The following is a 25651-nucleotide window of genomic DNA, read 5'->3' on the forward strand; positions in this document are numbered from 1 at the left end:
GAGGGGCCCCATAGGTCTGAATGTACATATTCAAATGGTCTTGTTGTGGTATGACTTTCTTTTGTGAACTTTACTCTTTTAGCTTTTCCAAGGATGCAATACTCACACTTGTCCAGACAATGAACTTGATCACCACACAACAGGTTCTGCTTTGATAGATGGGCTAGTCCTTGCTCACTTACGTGACCTAGCCTGAGGTGCCAAAGTTTTGATACATCTTTAGTGGCTTGAGCCACAGCAGACTTGCCTATCACTGTTGACCCTTGAAGTATGTACACGGAGTTCTTCTTGAGTCCTTTCATGATCACTAGTGACCCCTTTTGAATCTTGAGTATGCCACTTTCAGCTTTGTAGGTATATCCACTTGAGTCAAGTGTCCCTAAAGAGATCAGGTTTCTTTTGAGATCGGGGACATATCTCACATCAATTAGAATTCTCTCCATTCCATCATGCATCTTGTGTCTTATGGAACCAATGCCCCTCACTTTGCATGATATGTCATTTCCCAGTAGTACCAAACCTTCTTCGATTTCAGTGAAGGTTTCAAACCATGATCTGGAAGGGCACATATGGAATGAGCACCCCGAATCAAGTATCCAATCATTGCAAGGACTTTGTTCTGATATTGAGAGTACTTCTGCAGATTCATACCCATCACAAGCCACAGCAGCTTCGGCATTCTCCTTTGGTTTTTCTTGTGATTGTTTTCTCCTATCAGGGCAATTCCTTTTATAATGTCCTTCTTTGTGGCAGTGAAAACATTTGTATCTGTTTTTGCTTTTGGATCTTGATCGGTTTCTTTCAGATCTTGAGGATCTCATATCATTCCTCCCACGAATTGCGAGGCTTTCACCTTGCACATGTCCATTAGACTGGATCTTTTTCTGTAGTTCCTTGGCTTGTACTGCCGACTGAACTTCTTCTAGTGAGATGGTCTGTTCTCTGCCATACAGCATGGCATCTCGCAAATTTTCATATGAGCTTGGAAGGGAGTTTAGCAAGATTAGAGCCTTATCCTCATCTTCCATCTTGACATCTATATTCTCAAGATCGTCCAGAATTTTGATGAATTCATCAATTTGTTTAGATATATTCTTTCCATCTCGGTCCACAAGGGCGTTCAACCTGATGTGCAATATGGATACAGATCTCATACAACCGTTGGTAGAGTTTTTAACTTTTTTAGTTCTTTAGGAACCGTGGCTTTTGCATATAGCGGTCACAATGTAGTGATGGAGATTCAAGCTTCTATGCCTTCTACCCGAGATACACCTTCGAAGGTACCTATGTTGAGGGGTGTAATCGTTGCTTATATAGTGGTTGCCTTTTGCTACATCCCAGCAGGAATGATTGGATACTGGGTATTTGGCAATAGCATGGATGAAAATATTCTCATTACACTACAGAAACCTAAATGGCTTATTGCCATGGCTAACAGTTCATCTTATCGGGTCATATCAGGTGATTATTGCAAATTTGGTCAGATCTTATTCACGTCTAATACTCAATTTCTTGACCACCCCTTCGAAGAGTATCACAAGTACAGTATTTATCTTCAGGTCTAGTGCTCTTCCGGTATATGACTTTATTGAGACAGGACTGGTAAAGAAACTGAGGTTCAGGCAAAGTTGGTATCTACGTTTTGTTTCAAGGAATATTTACGTGGGTAAGTAACTATGTCTTCTAGTTACTTCAGTTGTGAGTACTTGTGTTTCAGGTTTAATTCGTATTCATTAAATATATGGCACTGTTTTCCAGCTTTTACTATGTTTACTGGCGATAACCTTCCCTTTCTTTAATGGCCTTCTTGGATTTTTTGGAGGATTTGCTCTCGCGCCAACTATGTAAGCAATTATTACTGAGTTTCTTGCATCTGTATTCATTTGGCAGCGCTTAAAAATATTTGCATCGTATAAAATTGGTGAACTCTGCAGCTTCCCTGCATCATATGGCTTGTAGTGAAAAAACCGAGGAGATTTATCCTTTCTTGGTTTGCGAATTGGGTAAGTGCAGTTTCAAGAATCTTGATCTTTGTCCTTGCTCGGAATCATAAACTCTAATTCCTCTTTGGCTTTGTTGGTGTTGAAATCTCAGTTTTGCATAATTTTTGGAGTTATTTTGACCGTTGTGGCACCCGTGGGAGGGCTCAGGCAAATCATAATAAAGGCCAAAACTTACAAGTTCTACCAGTAAGCATGAAATCGAAGAAGGTGAAAGTAAACTTACTATTGTGTCTATGATTATCTTTTTAACTCTGATTTTTGTTTCAAATGTATATTTTTTTTAATCGGTGCTTATTTCACAGGAAAAGTTTTAGTGAGTGGTTGAGCACATATGATGTATTAATTGTTATTTTTGTTACAAGTTGATAGTGGATGTTACCAATATAATTGGCTGTTTGTTTAGTTATAAATTGTTTAGCAATTTAATAATGATCTATATCAGCGTTTGTAAAACATTCTTTAGAAAGGTCAACAGCATCGATTCATCATCTATCTATCATACAATATTGAAGTGTATTTGCCCGTGATCAAATTTTCGATCGTGACAATTGTTTATTCTATTAGAGACATTGTTGGATAAATGAATAACGAAGAGTTATTGAATAGAAAAGGGAGTGGGAGTTGTCCCACATGGAGAAAATAGTCAAATGAAGTCTTTCTTATAAATTCCAAGTTTGAATAAGGGATTTGGGCCCAAAGGGGTATCAGAAGTTTTTAGAAGGGGAAGAGTCTAATAGATTGTGTCTCGGTGAAACACACGCGTGCGCTCATCTCGTCTCGGTGCGGTCTTTGTAAATTTTAATTTTTTTAATTGAATTATTTCTTATATCCCTAATATATATATATATATTTCCTGCATTTAGACATTAGTTTTATTTTTGTTACAGATTTGTGATTAATAAAATTTAACTTCTAAATAAAAAATTAACAAGATAAAAAAACTGAGAAAATAGTTTTTTTAAAAAAGAACTATAATATTAAAAAAATTGAATGTACCGTCGTTTTTTCTTGTTCGTTCGAAATAATATATTTGTAGCAAAAAAATTAAATTTTTATTAACATATTTTAAAAAAAAAGAGTTGAAAAAATTATTAAAAAAAAGTAATAAGAGAGACGTCATTTTATCCCAAAATAAATATTTGTAACCAAAAATAAAATTGTAACTTTAAATTGAATTATTAATCACATATTTTAATATAAAAAATATAATTTTGATTTTGAAATATTTAAAATATAAAAATATCAATTTTTTTAAAAAATAATTTTTTTTAGTGCATTGCACCCTTTGCTGTGGAGAACCCACAGCAGAGGATCTTGATCCAAGCTCCGCTCCCCAAAGCTGAGCATAAATCTATACTATCTATAAATATGTGAGTTTGAATTGTGAATTTACTTAGTTATCCTTTCACTCACTATTACTTCATTAATGTTTTACAATTTTACCATTTCAATCACCATTACTTCATTAATGTTTTATTTATTTATTTATTTAGGTGAAATATGAGTTTGAATTGTTAGTTTACTTAGTTACCATTTCACTCACCATTGTTTATTTATTTATTTAGGTGAAATATGAGTTTGAATCGTTAGTTTATTTAGTTACCATTTCACTCACCATTACTTCATTAATGTTTTATTTATTTATTTATGTGTCTTTTCAATTTTCTGATCTAAAGATTGATATTGAAAATAAAAATAACTTTATTTCATTACTTTAGTTGAATGAACGACAAATATTACAAACACATTAATATGATATTTTATTTTATTTTTAATTTCATAAATTGTGATATTTAATTAATGTCTTAATAAACATATCAAACTTCAGAAAATGTCATTCTTTATGGTACTTTTCCAATGAAAATAGACATTGAGACCATGTAGATTTTATATGCTCTTTTGTAAATTTTTCTTATATTTATTTTTCGTATAATTTGATTAGTTTGATTTATTTCAACTAGACAGATAAATTTCTACTTTTGTATTAAATTCATTAGATAATCCTTATAATTGTTTAACGAAGATAATTCTTTTAATAAATATGAATTATATTGATAATTTATTTTCATTCATTAGAAATTAATTTTTTAAATATGATATTTTTTAACTTTGTATTACTTATTATTTTATTTATATATGTGTTTTACTACACATATTTATTTGATTGATATTATTTAAAAAATGTATTTATCATGAAATATTAATCATCAATATTAATTTACAAATGATTCATTTTGATATAAAATTAATTATCTATAATATATATTCTAAAAAAACAGAGAAAGTTAAACAAAATCCGCAATGGGTTAAAAGTTTAAAAAAAAGGTCTGTCTGCTATTCAAACTTGAATTTCAAGTAAAATTGAAAGAACTTGAAACAAACAAGTTCTTTTCAAATGGAGATCGAATTCGATCAGACATGGAGATACGATGGTTTAACTTGTGCAATGAACATTTGTTGTATATATGTTAGAAGCTAGCTGAACGGGAATAAATTAAAATTATTTGATAAATATTTTATCTAAAAAGTTGACGTTTGAATATTTTTTTTTCTTTTAAAATTAATCGTATTATGGGGGAAAAAGTGACGACGCCATTATTATATTTAAAAAAAAATATTTTAAATCGATAGAGCTTATCATGTTCATTGTTAACTAAAAGAAATTAATAAAAAAATAAGATTCCGTTAAATATTAAAATATATTCGAGTCAACGACCTTGACCCATGCAAGCAAGACTAAGTGATTATTAAAAGATAAGTTCATCAGCAATTGCTTAAAAAATAATTTGGAATTTTCTTGGAAAAGCACATGGAGCCAGCCAGCTAGCTAGCTGTTAAGACTCAGTAGCGACTTGTGAAGTTACGAAGTCAACCCTTCATTTGATAATTAGCATTTTTGAGTTCGAATATTTTGATTCCAACTGAACTTTTCACAACCCTTCACTTTTTTTTATTGTTATTATTTCTCTTCGCTATACTGTGGTGAAATTTTAACCATATTTAACCATAAACACGCGATGATCAATTTCCATTGAAATATGAAGGACTCATGTATCCCATTATTTTCCAAGCTTAAGTCGTCTCGATTCTTTTGGTAGAGAGAGTAATTCCTGAGTTTTTACATTGAACTCCTAAGTTCAATTTTTTTTCCTCCTTCATTCTGCAGGCTGGCTGAAGTTAATTGCAGAAGCTAAAAATCAAATGGATTCCGTAGTTCCCGTTAATGATGATGACTCCTATTTTAAAGATGTGTGTCTCTTTTTTTGTCTATACATGTTTGGAGACATGAAACTTGTTTCACCAAATTAACAATTTCTTGCCATCTTTATTGATTTCTTGAAGACCCTGTAAAGTTTCTTTGTGCCAAATATGAAGTGTCTCTTCATTTTGAACCACTTCTGCATTTGCTCATTTGTTGGAGTGTGCTGCATGATGAATTAATCCTTTTTCATTTTACTTAGTATTTTTCCATCTCTACTTGATGAATTCACCTTTGGTAAATTTGAGGTCTTACACATATATTATGTAACGTAGGAGAATGATCGAGATGCAGAACAGAAGGCTATCGACGATTGGCTTCCAATCCCTTCTGCTAGAACTGCAAAATGGTGGTACTCAGCTTTCCACAATATCACAGCTATAATTGGAGCTGGAGTTCTTGGCCTCCCTTACGCCATGTCCGAACTAGGATGGTATGTGAACATTCTGTATTCCCTTCCATTTACATCTGTAAAATACTGAATCTTCTAGTCCAACCCCTCCTTACTGGAAACGAGAACATTTCTTCATATCCTTGTATTGTGTCACCAATTTTTTCCAGGGGTCCTGGAATAACGGTACTGGTCTTGTCTTGGATTGTCACACTGTACTCTTTATGGCAAATGGTTGAAATGCATGAAACGGATTGTGGAAAACGATTCGACAGGTATCATGAGCTTGGACAGCACGCTTTTGGTGAAAAGCTTGGCCTTTGGATCGTCATTCCCATGCAGTTAGTTGTCCAAGTTGCAGTAGACATAGTATATATGGTTACAGGAGGTCAATCCCTCAGGAAAGTCCATGAGTTACTCTGCCACGAACCTTGCAAGAATATCAAGCTTTCCTATTTTATCATGATCTTCGCCTCTGCTCACTTTGCACTCTCCCAACTCCCCAGTTTCAACTCAATCTCTGGTGTGTCTTTGGCAGCAGCTGTCATGTCAGTTAGGTATGGATCGTATTTCTTGCTTATTAATTTGAAGATATTTCACAAGTCTAGAAACCAATGTTGAATTTTCAGGAATTGTAACTCAATTAATTAAGAATTTCACTCACTTTTTGCAGTTGGCTTAAAAGTAATATCTTGTTAACGAATCTGTTACCTTGTGAAGTTATTCTACAATAGCTTGGGGAGCCTCGATCCACAAGGGCGTGCAACACGATGTACAATATGGCTACAGATCTAATACAACTGTGGGTACAGTTTTCGACTTCTTTAGTTCTTTAGGAACCGTCGCTTTTGCATTTAGTGGTCACAATGTAGTGATGGAGATTCAATCTTCTATGCCTTCTATGAAAGATAATCCTTCTAAGGTACCTATGATGAGGGGCGTAATCGTTACTTATATAGCCGTTGCCATGTGCTACATCCCGGTCGGGATCATTGGATACTGGATATTCGGCAATACCATGGGTGAAAATATTCTGATTACGCTGCAGAGACCTAAATGGCTTATTGCCATGGCTAACATGTTTGTTGTAATTCATCTTATCGGGTCATATCAGGTGATAATAGCAAATCTAGTGAGATACTTTTCAAGTCTGTACTCAATATCTTCACCGTATAGATGGATATCATACTCAAGTATTTATATGCAGGTGTATGCTATGCCAGTATATGACTTTATTGAAACTGGACTAGTAAGGAAACTGAGTTTCAGGAGAAGTTGGTATCTACGTTTTGTTTCAAGGAATACTTACGTGGGTACGTAGCTATGTTTTCTAGTTACTTCTGGTGTGAGCACATGTGTTCAGGTTTAATTGGTAGTCACTAAATATAAGCTGTTGTTTTCCAGCTTTTACGATGTTTATGGCGATAACCTTCCCTTTCTTTAACGGCCTTCTTGGATTTTTTGGAGGATTTGTTCTCGCGCCAACTACGTACTATGTAAGCAATTATTACTGAGTTTCTTGCATCTGTATTCATTTGGCAGCGCTTAAAAATACTTGCATCGAATAAAATTGGTGAACTCTGCAGCTTCCCTGCATCATGTGGCTTGTAGTGAAAAAACCGAGGAGATTTAGCCTTTCTTGGTTTGCGAATTGGGTAAGTGCAGTTTCAAGAATCTTGATCTTTGTCCTTGCTCGGAAGCATAAATTCTAATTCCTCTTTGGCTTTGTTGGTGTTGAAATCTCAGTTTTGCATAATTTTTGGAGTTATTTTGACCGTTGTGGCACCCGTGGGAGGGCTCAGGCAAATCATAATAAAGGCCAAAACTTACAAGTTCTACCAGTAAGCATGAAATCGAAGAAGGCATATATGTTACTTCGGAACTTTTTTATTCCTCATTAGGAAGTCCACGTGTTTCGTAGTTTAGAGTTTTACTTTATGTGTGAGTAAACATAATTCGGTGGAGGTAATTTATGATATGTGGTTACCTTTTCAACTCTTAACTTTTGTTTCAAATGTTTCATTTTTTAGATCGGTTCTTATTTCCAGTAAAAGTTTTAGGGGGTGGTTAAGCACATTTGATGTATCTTTTGTTATTGTTACTAGTAAAATAAAGCACTTCGAGCTGAGAAAAAATAAATTTAGACCTGTGAAACTAAAATGATTATGCATTACATCACATATTTATCAATGGCATTTCTGCAGAACAAATCTCTCCATGTTTTCATCGTTTTAACTACTTTTGAGAGAAACTAGCATAAAAGCACGTGCGGATATTCTAAATAACTAAAAATTAAATTAATAATAAAAATATTTTTAATCTTTGCATAACGTGATCCAATCCATCAAACAACATTTCGTTCGAAAAAAAGATAGATCAAAACAAATTATAAGAATTTGAAATAATGATTTATCAGATTAAGTACTAAATTGAACTAACATAACAATACAAATATAATAATATGAAAGGATTTGAATTGATTAAGCAATATAACAATGTAAATAGAATTATATGAATATATTTTAATTAATTAAGCAATATAAGAGTGGAAGAAAACATTTTAGTATATGATGTTGATATTTATCTATTCATTAAATCAATTAATTGATAAATATGTTCCTAAAATGTAAAAATTACATCTTGAAAATCTAATATAGTACTTACTTATAATTTTGGAATAATTAAGAACATGTGACAATAATTTTTCATTTTAAGTTATATTTCTAAACTATAACCAATATCGTAAATTCGAAATCTTTCGCAAACCTACATTTTGTTAATCAATAAATTATATAAAAATAATAATAAAGCATTACATTAGCTACAGAAAATCTATGGACACAAATTGTATTTTGAGAAAAAAAAAATTAATATATTTAAACACAAGAATTGAAAATAAAATAAATAAATACTCCATTCACCCCTTCTAAAAATGACAATAGGACAGGGCGGTGCGAGTTCAGAGATGGGATAGTAAGCTCATATCCGTCCCGAACTACTTCGGAGATTTTAAAAAATACCTGATCCCGAACCTCAACCCAAAAAATCGGGGATCTCATCCCCGTTTTGGGTTTTTCTCGCAGGGTCCCAAACCTGTGGGGAAAGTTGTCATCCCTAACCCCTTCTATACCCTATTTATATTTGCTTAAAGCAGTGAACTAAGAAAACTTCATTTCCAACAATTTTATTAAATGGAGATTCATTTACTTAAATTAATAATTGAAATATCACTATTCTATCTCAGAAAAGAGAAAAAAATATCACCACTCTAAATTAATCTTCAGTGTCATGTATCATCATATTCATTATCCTCTCATTTTTTTAGAATTACATTTGCTAAGGTTCGAAGCTGTTAACAGAAAATTTGAATTCGTTTTCACTATATATTTATATTTTAATATGTTTCTTATTATCGTTTGAAAAGTAAAATCATGTACACTACGAATGAATTCTATATATATTGGACATTAAAAAGTTGATAAATTTGAATTAGAATAACTTATAATTACCTAAGTATAATAATATTTTCCAATTCAATTGATTATTATTAGAAGATTATCAATAAATTAGATTTATATCGTGCCTAACTTCTTCAACTTTTTCCTCTTTTTTTGTTAATTAAAAACATTAAAAATTAACATCACAAAATGGTGAGGCATGAGATAATAAATAATAATGAGATAGTAATAACAATGGATAATCAATTCTTATTAATTACTAATTGGGATTGTCAAATTGCGACTCATGATAATAAGAAATATTTTAGAGATGTCAGATGAATGATTATAATATCATATTTATAATGGTCTAACTTTTTTTCATATTTTAAAATTTATTATATCATTTTAATTTAAGTGATATAATTGTCATAACTTAATTGTTTTACAATTGTAAATAGATAAAATTATCTATTCCTCTATACAAATTCAAAGGCATCACAAAGAAAGAAATTTAGAATTTTAACATAAAATATAGAAAATTAATGATAGATTATTTTCTTCCTCTCCTTTAAATTCTAATTTGTATATATTATTTGCACAACTGATGATTCTCATTACATCAACCACAAAAACTCTTGTGAGATGGTGTCATAGATCAATTTCGTGGGTCAAATCTCTTATTTGAGTCATCCATGAAAAATTATTAATTTTTATGCTAAGAGTATTACTTTTTTATTGTGAATATCGGTAAGGTTGACCCGTCTCACAAATAAAAATTCGTGAGACCGTCTCACAAGAGACTTACTCTACGCCAACATAACTTCCAATTTAGTTATGGTAACGTTATACTAAGAATTATTTGTAGGAATATCTTACTCTTACTCCTTTTTGACTCATTTGTGTCATTTTTTAAAACAATTTCATAATAATTTTATCTATGTATCATTTGACTCTACTTTTTTATTCTTCATATAATAGATGCCGTCATTGAATTTTTTTAGAAAAATAAGCTGAAAAAGTATCAATTGTGATAACATATGTGAATAAGCTCAAAATATTTTTTTTTTCAAATTAAGTGTTTTTTTTATTTAATGTTTGATTATCTTTTTGTCAATATAATTGTCATTATATACTTGTATGTAAATAACTCTACAAATACAAATAAAATGTCATGGCATTATTGTTATGAATGAGTACTATTTGATAATATATAAATATGGGGAGACTTAAATAAAATAGAATCTATGAGAGTAATTAAAACAATTAATCATTCAATTTATTTTATTTATTATCAAAATTAGTGAGAAAAAACTAATGAAAAAAATTGATTGATTTTCTACATATTTTTTTCTCATTTTAGCAACTGTACAACAATATTTTTCTAGTATCATATCATCCGATGTATGTGAATGAACAATTCATTTGTCTACACTTTTATAGGTACTTCTTATTCAAATTTATATATTCTTTTATTAATATTATTTAAATTCACAATTAAATTTAGGTTTATAATATATTATTTTTGTTCATTCATTTAGAAATTAATAGTTTGACAAAATAAATTTAAAATTTGATTAAATATAATTTTATTTTCAATTTAAATCATTTTATTTAATTTAAAATAAATAACGATTATTTTAATTTTTATTTTTTTGTTTGTCAATATTTAATTTAGAATTTATTTGAATGACTCTTCATTCAAAGCCCTCAAATACTTTATCATGGGTCCTTTATATATAATTTTTTGAAGTTTTTTTTTTAAATCTAATTATATTAAATTTGTTTTTAATAATTCATTGAATGTACTCAAATGATAGTGAAATAAAACAATAAATAATGTAATTAATTTAATTTAGAATTTAAATGAAAGTCCAAGAAAATTATTAAAATGGAAAAAATAATTGATATTAAGTAAATTTAATAGTATGTTTTTACAAAGTCGCTCAAACATTTAAGAACATGGAGATGATTTATTTGCTACATTTAAATTAAAATATAAATATAACTCAACTTTATTTCTCACGCTTATTTACAACAATTAGAAAACTTTTCTATCATCCACACATTTATATGTATATATATAATGAAATAATTTTTTTTAAAATGAAATATGACTTAATTAAATATTATTAGAATGAAAGAAAGACAATGGAAGAATATCAAAATCACAAAATCATAACCATAAAATGTGGTTAATTACTATATAAATATAACTCAACTTTATTTCTCACGCTTATTTATAACAATTAGAAAACTTTTCTATCATCCACACATTTATATGTATATATATAATGAAATAATTTTTTTTAAAATGAAATATGACTTAATTAAATATTATTAGAATGAAAGAAAGACAAGGGAAGAAAATCAAAATCACAAAATCATAACCATAAAATGTGGTTAATTACTATTAATTATTAATTAATAGACTAAATGTGAAATTACCACACATGTTATTTAATAATGAAAATAAGTAAGCATGTAAATGATAATTATGTCCGTTCACAATTGAAAATGAATCTATTAACAGAAAATTTGAATTCGTTTTCACTATATATTTACATTTTAAGGTTTTCCTTATTATCGTTTGAAAAATAAAATCATGTACACTACTGATGAATTCTATATATATTGGACATTAAAAAGTTACTAAATTTGAATTAAAATAAAATATAATTACTTAATTATAATAATGTTTTTCAATTCAATTGATTATTATTAAAAGGTTATTAATACATTATATTCATATTGTGCCTAACTTTTTCAACGTTTTCCTCTTTTTTTGTTAATTAAAAACATGAAAAGAAAAAACTAATGAAAAAATTGATTAATATTAAGTAAATTTAATAGTATTTTTTTAAAAAAATTAGCTCAAAGGTATATAGATATATAGATAAATGTGAAATTACCACATATGTTACCTAACAATGAAAATAAATAAACATGTGAAGGGTAATAATGTCCATTCACAATGTAATAATTAATAGACTAAATGCGAAATTACCACATATGTTAGCTAATAATGAAAATAAATAAACATGTGAAGGGTAATAATGTCCGTTCACAATGGGAAAACTTTTCTATTATCCACACTTTTATAGGTATATAGATATAGATAATCGAATTGAAGTTAAAGCTCGATTCATAACATGTTAATTGTGGCATTATCTCAATTATCATTGTTGCTTCTTGCAGAACCAGTTTAAATTTTGGATTGGATAGACTGACTATTGGTTTGCAAATTTGATAGCTCTTTAGATAACACTTGCAAATATAAAACACTTCTACTATAATACTCCCCACTTCTATCTTCTGTTTCCACTAATTTTGGGATCATGTAGTTCATAGACTTCATTCCAGCTTGATCCATCCATATATTCACTCCAACAAAATAAAATATTGATATTCTTTTCTTATATTTGATCTTTTAGGAATTTGGGTTTGATGTAGCATTGCAAAACACAAATACAATACAACGTGCTGGTAAACATGTTTACACACGGATTATCAACTGCAAACAGAAATCTTGAATTGTAGGCAAAAGGGTTCCTTGTCTGGTTTCTCGGCCTGGATTCCCTTCATGGAACTCAGAATCCCTTTAATGAATAGTCGATACAAACTCGCTAACCGACCATAATCGAAAACCCCAGACACCGTTCGTTCCTTTCTACTTCTTACAAGGAAACCAGGACAACTTTTCTCATCTCTGCAGGCTTATGAGTAGAATTCGTAGGTTTTTGCCTGCACTATAATCTGCCTTAGCCCTCCAATAGGTGCTATAACCATCAAAAGAACGCCAAGAATTATGCAAATCTGAAATTTACCCACCAAAAATCAAAAGAAAAAACAATTTGCTTGCTAAGTAGTTCCAACAATAAATAATATAGAGCAATATCATTATTCAACTTACCCAAATAGTGAACAAAGACAAGCTGATTTTTTTTTGGTTTATAGATGGCAAACCACATGAGGAAGCGAAGAAAAATGTGGGTGTTACTTATTCTTTCAAAAGATACACAGATAAAAATTTACATTATGCAACAGTCAAAATCTGCTCACAAAGTACGTGGTTGGCGCGAAAGCAAATCCTCCCGAATATTCAAGAAAACCACCGAAGAAAGGTAAGGTCATGCCAACAAACATGGTAAATACTGAAATCAGACAAAAATCCATTAAAGCTAGAAACTTTATATGTTGAAAACTACGCAAGTATCTGAAAGAAGAAGCGTAAAGAAGTTTACTAACCAACATAAGTATTTCTTGAAATAAACCGCAGATACCAAGTAGGCTTGAACCTTAGTTTCTTTACGAGCGCAGTTTCTATCATGTCAAAAACTGGCATGGCATTTGTCCAAATCAATCGGAGTCAATACATGTTTCATTGTGTGGCTCAATGGGATCGAACACAGAGAATATAAAATTATACTCACCTGATAGCTTCCAATAACATGAACTACAACAAACATGTTAGCCAAGGCAATAAGCCAAACAGGTTTATTCAAGGTGATCAGAATATTGTCGTCTACTGAGTTCCCGAACATCCAAAATCTAATAAAAGCGACTGGGAAGCAACAAAAAGGGCAACCACGATATAGGCAACAATAACTCCCCTCCACATATGTATCTTTGAGGGCTTTTCTGGTGTCGATGGAATAGTGGCTTGAATTTCCAACCACCACATTATGACCGGCATAGGCGAAAGCCACGTCCCCCAGTGCACCAAAGAAGCCAAAAAAGGTACCACCTGTAGTTGAAGATCTATATCCATATTGCACATCAGGTTTTACTCCCTTGTCCGCTGAGGCTCCCCAATGTATTGTAGAGTAACTTCGAATGACAATAGACCGTTATTAATATTTTCTTGAAACGTGGTGAACAAGAATTATATATATGTGCGTTTGTGTACCTTAAGGACATGACTGCTGCCGCAAGGGACACACCAGAGATGGAATTAAAGTTGGGAAGATGGGAGAGTACGAAGTGGACAGAAGCATAGATCATGATAAAATAGTTCAGTTTAATATTTTTGCATGTATCGTGGAATTTCTTAAGAGATTTGCCTCTAGTAACCATATATACTATGTCAACTCCAACTTCGACAACTAACTGTTGAGGCACCACAATCCACAGGCCAAGCTTTTCGCCAAAAGCATGTTGCTCAAGGACGTGGTATCTGTCAAAACGTTTTCCAGGCATCATTTCATGCATTTCAACCATTTGCAGTGTGTACAGGGTGATGATACAAGATATGACCATTACTGTGACTCCAGAGCCCCTGAAAATTCCAAGAAAAAATTCATAATTTTTTGGATTTCAACCACAAATATCAACTTGAATAGATTAAAATGTACCATCCTAGTTGGGACATGGCATAAGGGAGACCGAGGACTCCAGCTCCAACCATGGCTGTGACGTTGTGGAAAACTGAATACCACCATTTTGCATTTCTTGAAGAAGTGATTGGCAGCCAGGCCTCGATCGCCTTCTCTTCCTCTGTCCCGGTGGATATCCACCTTTTACATAATTTTCATATTACTAACTTGGCCACAATTCGTTTGGAATCGGCTTTTCTCTGATGTTGACTTCCCATATCCTGCAAGCAAGCGAGCTGATGATCGATGACGACTTAACTAAGGATTTAATAAACTCCAAACCTTAATTATTTATTTTCCAACTATCGAAATTGTCGAAGCCTCGTCGCGTTATATATCCTATTTGTGTTGTGAAAAGTAAAAATTTATGGTAAAAAGTAAAAATCTCAAACTCTCAAAATTTACCAAACTACACACTTTATAATATTTTTCTCTCTACTCAATTATGATTTTCTTCACAAATGAGATATCTATTTATAGGAAATCTTTACAAATAATCCAAAAATAAAATACATCATTACCTACATCATCACACACTAATTTTCAATATTTACAACTCTTATTTTCAACATTCAAATATTCAACATTCAAATATTCAATACACACATTTTAAATATATTTTTCAACACTCCCCCTTGTGATGATGATCATAATGATTGTCTTCATTACGTGTTTTTATACTGCCTCATTAAAAACCTTACTAGGAAAAACCCATTGGAATAAAAACCATAGCAAGGAAAAAAGAGTGCAGTCACGTAAACTCCACCTCATGTTGACATGAACAATTCTTCACAAATTTCGTAGATTGCGCATCCCAATATTATATATATGCTTTCTGAATATTGACGTAGGAAACGCCTTTGTGAAGAGATCTGATGAATTTTCACTTGATTGAATGTGACGAACATCAATACATTTATTCTTCTCAAGCTCCTTGGTGAATGCGAAGAACTTAGGAGGAATATGTTTAGTTCTGTCGCTTTTTATGTATCCTTCTTTCATTTGAGCAACACATGCAGCATTATCTTCATATAATATCACAGGCTTCTCGTCGAATGATAATCCGCATGAGATTTGGATATGTTGGGTCATTGATTTTAACCACACACATTCACGACTTGCTTCATGTAGTGCAATAATCTCGGCATGATTTGATGAAGTTGTTACGAGCGTTTGTTTCTGTGAACGCCAAGAAATTGCAGTGCCTCCACGAGTAAAAACATATCCAGTTTGGGAACGTGCCTTGTGTGGATCGGATAAGTATCCAGCATCGGCATAACCAATTATACTTGGATTAGCATCTTTTGAATACAAAAGTCCCAAGTCTGTCATTCATCGTAGATAACGGAATATATGTTTAATTCCGTTCCAGTGTCTCTTTGTTGGATATGTGCTAAATCTTGCCAACAAATTTACGGCAAAAGATATATCAGGCCTTGTACAATTTGTTAGATACATAAGGGCACCGATGGCACTTAGATATGGTATTTCTGGACCAAGAATATCTTCATCTTCTTCACATGGTCGGGAATAGATCCTTTTCTATGTTTAATGATCTAACAACCATTGGAGTACTTAAAGAATTTGATTTATCCATATTAAAACGTTTAAGGATCTTTTCTGTATAATTTGTCTGGTGAACAAACATTCCACATTCTTTTTGTTCAATTTGTAAACCCAGACAATACTTGGTTTTTCCAAGATCCTTCATTTCAAATTCTTCCTTCAAGTATGACACAACTTCTTGAATTTCATTATTCGTTCCAATGATGTTTAAATCATCAACATATACAGCAATAATTACGCATCCGGATGTTATTTTCTTAATGAAAACACAAGGGCTTATTGAATTATTTACATATCCCTTTTTCATCAAGTGATCATTTAGTCGATTATGCCACATTCGACCAGATTGCTTTAATCCATATAATGATCTTTGTAATTTCACAGAATAACATTCTCTGGGTTTTGAACTTTGTGCTTCAGGCATCTTAAATCCTTCAGGGATTTTCATATATATATTACTATCAAGTGATCCATAAGACGCATTTCTAAATTTTCAGATACTGCCAAGCTAATCAAATACCGAAACGTAATTGCATCCATCACGAGAGAATACGTTTCTTCATAATCAATTCCAGGCCTTTGAGAAAAACCTTGTGCAACAAGTCGAGCTTTATATCTCACTATTTCATTTTTCTCATTTCGTTTTCGAATAAAAACCCATTTGTATCCAACAGGTTTTACACCTTCATGTGTAAGGACTATAGGTCCAAAAACATTACGTTTATTTAGCGAATCCAATTCAACCTGGATGGCTTCTTTTCATTTTATCCAATCCTGCCGATTTTTACATTCACCAAAAGATTTTGGTTCATTATCTTCATTATCATTTATGATGTCGATTGCCACATTATAAGAAAATATATCATCAATTTCTTCTATATCTTTTCGATTCCATATTTTTCCAGTATTAATGTAATTGATAGAGATTTCATGATTCTCGTCAGTTTGTGGTTCTGACAGAATATTTTCATCATAATGTGTTTATTCAGGAACACCATTCTCTATTTTGTGATCATCATGTGTTTCTTCAGGAACATCATTCTTTATTTTGTGATCATCGTGTTTCTCTATAAATTTTCTTTTTCGAGGATTTTTATCCTTGGAACCGACTGGCCTTCCACGCTTCAGGCGTTTAATGACATCATGAGTATCTTCAATTTGTTTCTTTGGAATTTCAATTCGAGCAGGGGCATTTGCAGCATATATATATGATTTAGTTACCCCTTTTGTGTCAGCAAATGCATCTGGTATTTGATAGACTATTTTTTGCAAGTGTACAATTTGTTGTACATCTTTTTTACATTGTTTTGTTCTTGGATCCAGATGTAACAATGATGATACATGCCATGTAATTTCCTTTTCGGTATGTTTCTGTTCTCCTCCTAACATTGGGAAGATTTTCTCATTAAAATGACAATCAGCAAAACGTGCTGTGAACACGTCGCATGTCTGAGGTTCAAGATATCGAATGATTGATGGACTATCATAACCGATATAAATTCCAACCTTTCTTTGAGGTCCCATTTTCTTTCGTTGCGGTGGTGCAATAGGCGCACATACACCATACATCCAAAAATTCTCAGATGAGAAATGTCTGGTTCTTTACCAAATGCAAGCTGCAATGGGAAGTATTTATGATATGCACTTGGTCTGATGCGAATTAATGAAGCAGTGTATAAAATTGCATGTCCCCATATAGAAATAGGGAGCTTTGTTTTCATAATCATTGGTCTAGCAATCATTTGCAGACGTTTAATCAATGATTCAGCCAATCCATTCTGTGTATGTACATGAGCAACAGGATGCTCAACAATGATTCCCATAGACATACAATAATCATTGAAAGTTTGGGAAGTAAATTCACCAGCATTATCAAGTCTAATTTTCTTGATTGTATAATCGGGAAATTGATTCCTCAATTTTATTATTTGAGCAAGTAATCTTGCAAATGCAACATTTCGAGTTGACAATAAACATACATGTGACCATCTGCTGGAGGACATCAATCAATACCATAAAGTATCTGAATGGTCCACATGGTGGATGGATTGGTCCACAAATATCACCCTGAATACGTTCAAGAAACATTGGTGATTCAGTTTGGATTTTGGCTGGTGATGGTCTTATAATAAGTTTTCCAAGAGAACATGCTTTACATTGAAACTTACTTATTCTGAAAGATCTTCTGGTCTTTCAGCGGATGACCATGTGTATTTTCTATAATTCTTCGCATCATTGTTGAAGCAGGATGTCCCAATCGATCATGCCAATTGGTTAATATTGAAGAATTATCAACTACCATGTTTGATTCAATCGGACTTATATGTGTATAATGCAATCCAGTAGGGAGCATTGGTAGTTTTTCAATCACATATTTCTTTCCTGATTTATATGTGATAAGACACATATATTTCTTATTCCCTTCATTCATTGTTTGAGTATCATACCCATGGGAATATATATCATTAAAACTCAACAAATTTCTTTTCGATTGTGGTGAATATAAAGCATCATTGATCAAAAATTTTGTACCATTAGGTAACAAAAATTGTGCTTTACCACATCCTTTAATCAAGTCTACAGGACCTAATATTGTATTCACCGTTGTTTTTGTTGGTTTTAGTTCCAAGAAATATCTATTATCTCGGAGGATAGTGTGCGTTGTACCACTATCGGGTATGCAAACTTCAGCTTTGCTCATAGTATTTTCCATTTTTTGAACTTCAAAAAAATATGCAATGAAATAAAATTACTGACAATATATATTTAAATATAACACATATCATAATTATACAATAAAACATTATATGGATACATGAAAAATAAATTATTGTACATTTATATTCTACCACTATATTGTTCATTTTCAAAGAAATCATTGAGAAAATCTGCAGAATCAATATTGTTCAGTTTCTATCCCACCAACATATTGATCATTTCCAGAGAAATCATTCATAAAATCACAAGCATCAAAATGAGTTGAATCACTCAAATGGTCACTGCGTTCAGTGAAGTTGGTCTCCTTTTCTTTCCCCTTTAATGATTCTTTATAAAGTTTACAAAGGTGTTCAGGGGCTCGACAAATTTTGGACCAATGTCCTGGAGTACCACATCTGAAACAAGAACTTTCATATCTTTTTGAGTGATTCTCATTAACACTTGTATTCTCATGATGTCTTTTCTGTGGATGGTTTGGTACGCTCTTTTGAGATGAATTATAAAAATAACTATCTCTATTGTTTTCAAAACCACGGCCTCGACCACGACCACGGCCAATTCCACGTCCACGTCCACGACCTCGACCTCGACCTCGACCTTGACCAAAACCTTTTCTTTGAATTTGATTTTGGTTTCCAGGTTTAAATTCATTTTTACTTACAGCATTTCCAGAAGTAAATGCTGTTGATCCAGTGGGTCGGGACTGATGATTTCTCATTAATAGCTCGTTGTTTTTTTCCGCCACAAGAAGACAGGCGATGAGTTCAGAATATCTCGCAAATCCACGTACTCTATATTGTTGCTGTAGAGTAATATTTGATGCATGAAACGTGGAAAATGTTTTTTCAAGCATTTTCGATTCTGTGACCTCATGTCCAAAAAATTTTAGCTGCGAGATTATTCGATACATCGCTGAATTATAATCACTGACTTTCTTAAAATTTTGGAATCTTAACATATTCCATTCATCACGGGCGGTCGGAAGTATAACTTCCCTTATATGTTCAAATCTTTCTTTCAATCCTTTCCACAAAGCCATGTGATCTTTTCAATTAAATATTCACATTTCAATCCCTCGTCGAGATGTCGACGCAAAAATATAATGGCTTTTGCCTTTCCTTGTGATGTCGATATGCCATTTTCTTTTATTGTCTCACTTAGACCCAATGACTCAAGATGCATTTCTACATCGAGAGTCCATGACATATAATTTTTTCCCGTGATGTCGAGCGCAACAAATTCGAGTTTTGTCAAATTTGACATGGTGGTACTAAAAAAATTACGATGCATTTTATTAGTTAATGAATATTGCAATACAAAGTAATGGATAAACAAGTACAAGCATTTGTAAAAATAAAGAAAACACACGAGTAGGATATTCTCCGATAAATAAAAGACTCGTGAGTATGATAACCAAAATAATTAAAAATAACCTTGAGAAAGCCATCTTTTTTCTTCAAAAATTTAGTTAAGAATAATTTTTAGAGAAGAAGAGAAAGTTGGAGTGATTGAATGTGTTTATGAGATCATATTTATAGGGCAAAAACTAGCCGTTTTGTTACCGTTTATGACCGTTGGTGTATAAAAAAAATAAAGGTATGTATTTGTATAATTTTATGGTAATAATATGGTGTATATAATATTAGACATATTTAAATAATTATGTATATCATATCATATTATTATAATATGATGTGTCATAAGATATTTTATTTAAAAATCTTATAGGTTTTTATATTTGTCGTATCCCTTACCGGGAGTGTGGGATGTCGTCTTAACATCCTCTCAGGATTTATAACAAGTTTTTGAAAAATTTATTTTTATTATTAATAATAACATTATATTATATATTAAATATATACACAATAAATAAATAACAGTAAAATAAATATTATTACTTTTGTTACCTTTTTCTTCTGTTTGGAGCTTGGAAAAGGATGGAGGACTTTTAGAGCTTCGTGCTGATAACGTGTTGTGAAAAGTAAAAATTTATGGTAAAAAGTAAAAATCTCAAACTCTCAAAATTTACCAAACTACACACTTTATAATATTTTTCTCTCTACTCAATTGTGATTTTCTTCACAAATGAGAGATCTATTTACAGGAAATCTTTACAAATAATCCAAAAATAAAATACATCATTACCTACATCATCACACACTAATTTTCAATATTTACAACTCTTATTTTCAACATTCAAATATTCAACATTCAAATATTCAATACACACATTTTAAATATATTTTTCAACAATTTGCTTATAGCCCGAAAACAACGTTTTTGTTGTTGACTTTTCTCCATGAGAGAGTAAAATAGCGAAACATGTATAATTGAGACAACCGAAAAAAGCGAAACACGTTTTTGTTATTTGCTTCGTTCTTACCATTTTTAAAAGTAATTTAATTCACATCAATGTTTAATCTCAGTAGTCAGACAATATTGTTCAGCTATCATTTTAAAAAAGTAATTTAATTCACAAGTTACCTCCTGCATGCAAAGTATGGTTATCATTTTTAGCTGCGATATTGAAGCCCAAGGGTACGTGAAAAAACAGCTTTTATACTTTGTAGTGATGAAATGAAAGTAACACGATCCTTCTACTCTAGTCTTCATTCAGATTTTTTTTTTTTTTTAGATTAGGTCTCCACTTTGTCCTAAGCTTCGAATCATGGTGTTGGACGGAGCATCGGTGTTTTGATTCATTCAGATTTAAGATCCTACACTATACAAATAATTATATAAAAAAAAATTGTTCGTTGTAACATCGATCCCAGTTCTATGCTCACCAACTTAATTGTCAATGTTAAATTTAGTTTCGTAGCTAAATCTTCTTCACTAAATAATTTTTCAAAAAATACAATCAAACAAACTTCACTAGTAAAAAGGGAACCCCCATATCTCGACAAATCTCTGCGCCACCACCAGCACTGCTGTCGAAAACTTCACTGGGTGCAAACAAGTTCAGCATTTCTGGTGCCTTCTCCTTCAAGTGTACATAATAGCCCACTCAGTCATGTCTTGTTGCTCTCCAGCATCTGTCGACTCACGAATCTGAAATCCAACAATGGTTTACACAAACAACTCATTCTCCACGACTCCAAGAATTGGTAACTCGACTTTTCTGAAGAAGCTGACTTCTTTCCTCAACTCCATAAGAGATACCTGTTGTGGAGTGGTCACTACAATAGCACCATCTATTCCAGTTGCCTCGAGGAAATGGACAACGAAATATGCTCATCTGAGGTCCCAGGTGGCGCATCGACTACAAGAAAATCAAGCTCACCCCAGTACAGATCCTTCAGGAATTGCTTTATGAGTCCATTTTTTCGCGGCCTTCTCCATACGACAGCCTCATCAGGGTCGGGGAGCATGAAACCGACAGGCATGACCCCAAGGTTAGACTCAACATAAACAGGAGACCAACCAAGGTTACTCTGATGAATCTGTTACCCTTCAAGACCGAGCATCTTCGGGGTGCTTGGACCACAAATATCAATATCAAGAAGACCTACCTGATATCGATTTGCTGTCTAATCACCTCGACGACGATAAGACTCGTCGTCATCCTGAGTCGTTTTATCACAAACTAGTTGAGAGCGACAACCACATGACAAGATTGTATTTACTGAGTCAAATACACGACATAAAAAGGGTGGTACACTTCCAGTACCAGTAACTTTTTTGCAGCATGAGCTCAAGCCCAAACACCTTCAAACAAACTTTCACGCATTGTCACAACAATGGCCATTCAATTTCCTCCATACTTGGCCACTCACTTTCCAGTTTAAGCGACTCAATGTAACCATACATAAGCATGTGCTTAAGCGGAAGTTCGCCAAATACCCAATCCAACACCACCTTAATTTGCATGTAAGCCATCCTATCTCAACAAACCTACGCTTTCCAATTTGATGTGAAAACTTTCATGCAAAGTGTTGGAACAAATGGTTACACAAAGTTGTACTGATTCATTGAGTGCCATATCATTGGGTACAAAGCCCAGGCTGAATTAGAATTCAACCACCTGCGAGAATAACCCCGAGAGAGTTTATTCAGCCACAGAAGACAATATGGTAACCTGTCTTTCGATCGAAGTAAGTGTGTGTTGGCAATAACCTCATTCTACCCTGGCAATCTAAAAGTTGGGTCAAACAGTCCAAACAAATTAAATCCAGGTAAAATGTCTCTTCATAATCTGTATTATCCAAGCAGCATCCACATTTAATACAACGATCAACACATGCTATGCAAGCTTTGCAAGCTTGCGTGGAGTCGATCTTAGCTTGGCAACTCTTTAACGGGCAATCATAGACTTGTCTCACTTGATGGCATCTTGGGCACAGTTCTATGTCAATTGCACGTTCATCATCTAATGAGAGATATCTCTCTCCTTCACGGAATAATCTTGGTTTATAGCTTCCGGCCATTTTTTCATTTTCCACCCCTAACAAAAGCTTGAATTCTTTTAAGTGATGATTCATTATACCAGAATGATCACTGATTCTGAGATGCTTAATACCCGGCATGCCAAGTGAATTGAAGATCCTTAAATCTTGCAACATTAAGTCAACATTGAGATTGGTGCATCCACGCACACTTAACTGTAGAAGCAACGCGAAAAGATACATGTCAGGTGACATTTACTGACAATAAAACATGGATGATAAAATGAAACGAGATGTCAGAGAAAAACTCCAAATGGATACTCTCAGATCAGAAATTTGATTAGTGGCAATAACATATTGTACAATCTCCCAGAGATACAGAATAGTTTGGGAAGAAAACTATAATAAATTCAAGTCACGATGAGTATCAACACCGCCACTTCTTAGCCATCAATATACATATGCCATCATGATGTTAAATAAAAATTGTTTTGTTAAAATGAGATGATGGAACTTATGAGATCCCCGATAATAGTTTGACAGAAAATGGTCCAAATAATCAATATAAATAGCCGACTCACTGTCTTCTAAACAATAGGTCACATGGTTGGTAACAAAAGAAAGCGGGAATACATATCCCAGGTGCAATAAACTGACCTTTGTCAATCTCAAATTGCTTTCAAGTATATGCTTAAGACCAATATTTGTTATCTCTTTGCAATTAATAAGGCTCAAGCTGTGAAGAGAACCTTGTGCTCTATTTGTTAATCGAAGAAGAACATCGTCGAAGATCTTAAGACTCAATGGATAATCTATTTGAATTTTCCTCCAAAGAAGAGGGTCATCCTGGACTGCATCACGCAAAGATTTGCAAACCCTTTCAACAGAGAGAAGGTCCCAAACACCAAGATAACCAAGGGCGAAGAACAAAGCATCTGGTGGAGCACCTGCCTCAGCTTCAGTACAAGAAATTTTCACATGCTCTTTCTGATACTTTTCAAAACCAAAACACATCAATTCCTTTGCATTGCCAACCATCAGATGGCATTATCAAATGTTGACTCATCCATGGCGTGGATCCCCAAATCAGTTTCATTCCCATCAACATTCTCGTTCTCTCCTTCCTCTAGTTCAAATTGCAAAGAGCTTGCCCACACTAAATTAAGCTCCCCGATTTTTTCATCATCATCCTCATTACACTCTCCTTTGATCTCAAGGGGACGAGTTTTTAAGCCAAAATCCTCTATCCAATCATGAAAAGTGGAAACTGTGGTCTCTATACCAAAATTCATACCAAAGGGATCCATAGGCAAACTAAAATTAAAGTCCATGACGTTGGCATCATCGGTTAAGCCTTTGCTAAATTCCATACCAAAGGGATCATTAGGCAACACATGAACAATATCTTCATGACCTTTCTCAGATTTAGAAAATTTTCCCACCACATCTGAACATTCCTCCTTGGAACACCCACTATCAAACTTCACGCCAAGAACTGTATTGTCTTCTTGATTCAACACCATTGCTGCTTCAACAATTAACTACAGACAAAATATCCAAAAGAAACACAAAAAAAAAAAAACACCAAGATCCCCAAAGGCAAAAGGGCTACACTTTTCCTCCAAACCAAAAATTCAACCACCTGCAGAAAAATCAAAACTTTCCATAACCCAGCTTCCCGATGCTAACAATAGAAACATACACGTGCAAGGATTGAAAAAATCGAGAAAATAAAACAAGGGTTCAATGAATAACAAAGCAGAGCTTATGCGGATAGAAAACACAGCTCACGGATAAAAGAACAGCACCGGGTTATTATAAAGAAAAGATTTAAAAAGGAAATCTGAATCGGATAGAGATGCGGCGACAATGATTAGAACCTGAGCCTGTTCCCTACAATAACAGCAAACAAATGGCTCCTCCAGATCACACAAAAATGCAGTTTTGGAAGAATTATTTTATTGTTCATAGACGTGTGTGTAAGCATTAAGTGTCCTGTATAAATCGGGATTGTAACAGAGAGACCAAACCAAATATGGGAAGGGAACAGCCGAACAGGATCAAGTAAAACTAGAAGATTGCGAGAGAGAGAGAGAGAGAGAGAGAGAGAGAGAGAGAGAGACGCGTGGTGGGAGAAATCAGAGGGGATTATTTTTTGTGTTGTGAAATATATTTCGTCTAATAAACTACAACCTCATCAGTATCCTAATTCTTCGAGCTCTAATATTTTATTTTCTATTAAAAAAAAAATTACTCTTTGCTAATTTGAAAGTAAATAATCAGATCATAAACATCTATTAATTATTATCTTATACTAAATTTTAAGTGTTTAGAGACTTAGAATGATTACATTATTATACTAATCACCAATAAATAGTCAACATTGCTTTTTTGAAATAAAAATTTTCATATAATTTTGAAATTTGACATGTAAATTTATAATTTAACAATAACTATCAATCACACCACTACGTTTTTCAAATTTTAAAAATTCACGTATTGTATCTGCAAACTATA

General features: G+C 32.7%; 2 protein-coding genes and 2 pseudogenes across 4 annotated transcripts; 1 reads left to right on the top strand and 3 right to left on the bottom strand.

The window, feature by feature from the left end:
- The first annotated feature begins 4881 nt into the window (after positions 1-4881).
- Positions 4882-7789, top strand: LOC142538400 (lysine histidine transporter 2-like). 3 transcript variants are annotated; one of them, XM_075643751.1, is made up of 8 exons: positions 4882-5252; positions 5538-5695; positions 5824-6210; positions 6374-6767; positions 6861-6966; positions 7058-7149; positions 7240-7308; positions 7400-7789. In XM_075643751.1, the coding sequence occupies exons 1-8, from the start codon at positions 5205-5207 to the stop codon at positions 7496-7498; spliced, it is 1353 nt and encodes a 450-aa protein (XP_075499866.1). In that variant the 5' UTR covers positions 4882-5204; the 3' UTR covers positions 7499-7789. The 3 variants fall into 3 exon arrangements, with proteins under 3 accessions (XP_075499866.1, XP_075499911.1, XP_075499952.1); XM_075643796.1 differs by having other exon boundaries at positions 4882-5138; XM_075643837.1 differs by having other exon boundaries at positions 4882-5097.
- A 4808-nt stretch (positions 7790-12597) lies between these two features.
- Positions 12598-14630, bottom strand: LOC142538722 (lysine histidine transporter 1-like; annotated as a pseudogene).
- Positions 14631-21488: 6858 nt separating this feature from the next.
- On the bottom strand, positions 21489-22628 carry LOC142521097 (cytosolic Fe-S cluster assembly factor NBP35-like; annotated as a pseudogene).
- LOC142538783 (F-box protein SKIP14-like) lies at positions 21781-25261 on the bottom strand. The gene is made up of 3 exons (XM_075644113.1): positions 24204-25261; positions 23792-24165; positions 21781-23350 (listed from the first exon to the last, which is right to left on the bottom strand). The coding sequence occupies exons 1-3, from the start codon at positions 24655-24657 to the stop codon at positions 22802-22804; spliced, it is 1377 nt and encodes a 458-aa protein (XP_075500228.1). The 5' UTR covers positions 24658-25261; the 3' UTR covers positions 21781-22801.
- Positions 25262-25651: the final 390 nt, after the last annotated feature.

The sequence above is a fragment of the Primulina tabacum genome, chromosome 1 (assembly GCF_025594145.1).
Source record: "Primulina tabacum isolate GXHZ01 chromosome 1, ASM2559414v2, whole genome shotgun sequence".
NCBI classification, from domain to species: Eukaryota; Viridiplantae; Streptophyta; class Magnoliopsida; order Lamiales; family Gesneriaceae; genus Primulina; species Primulina tabacum.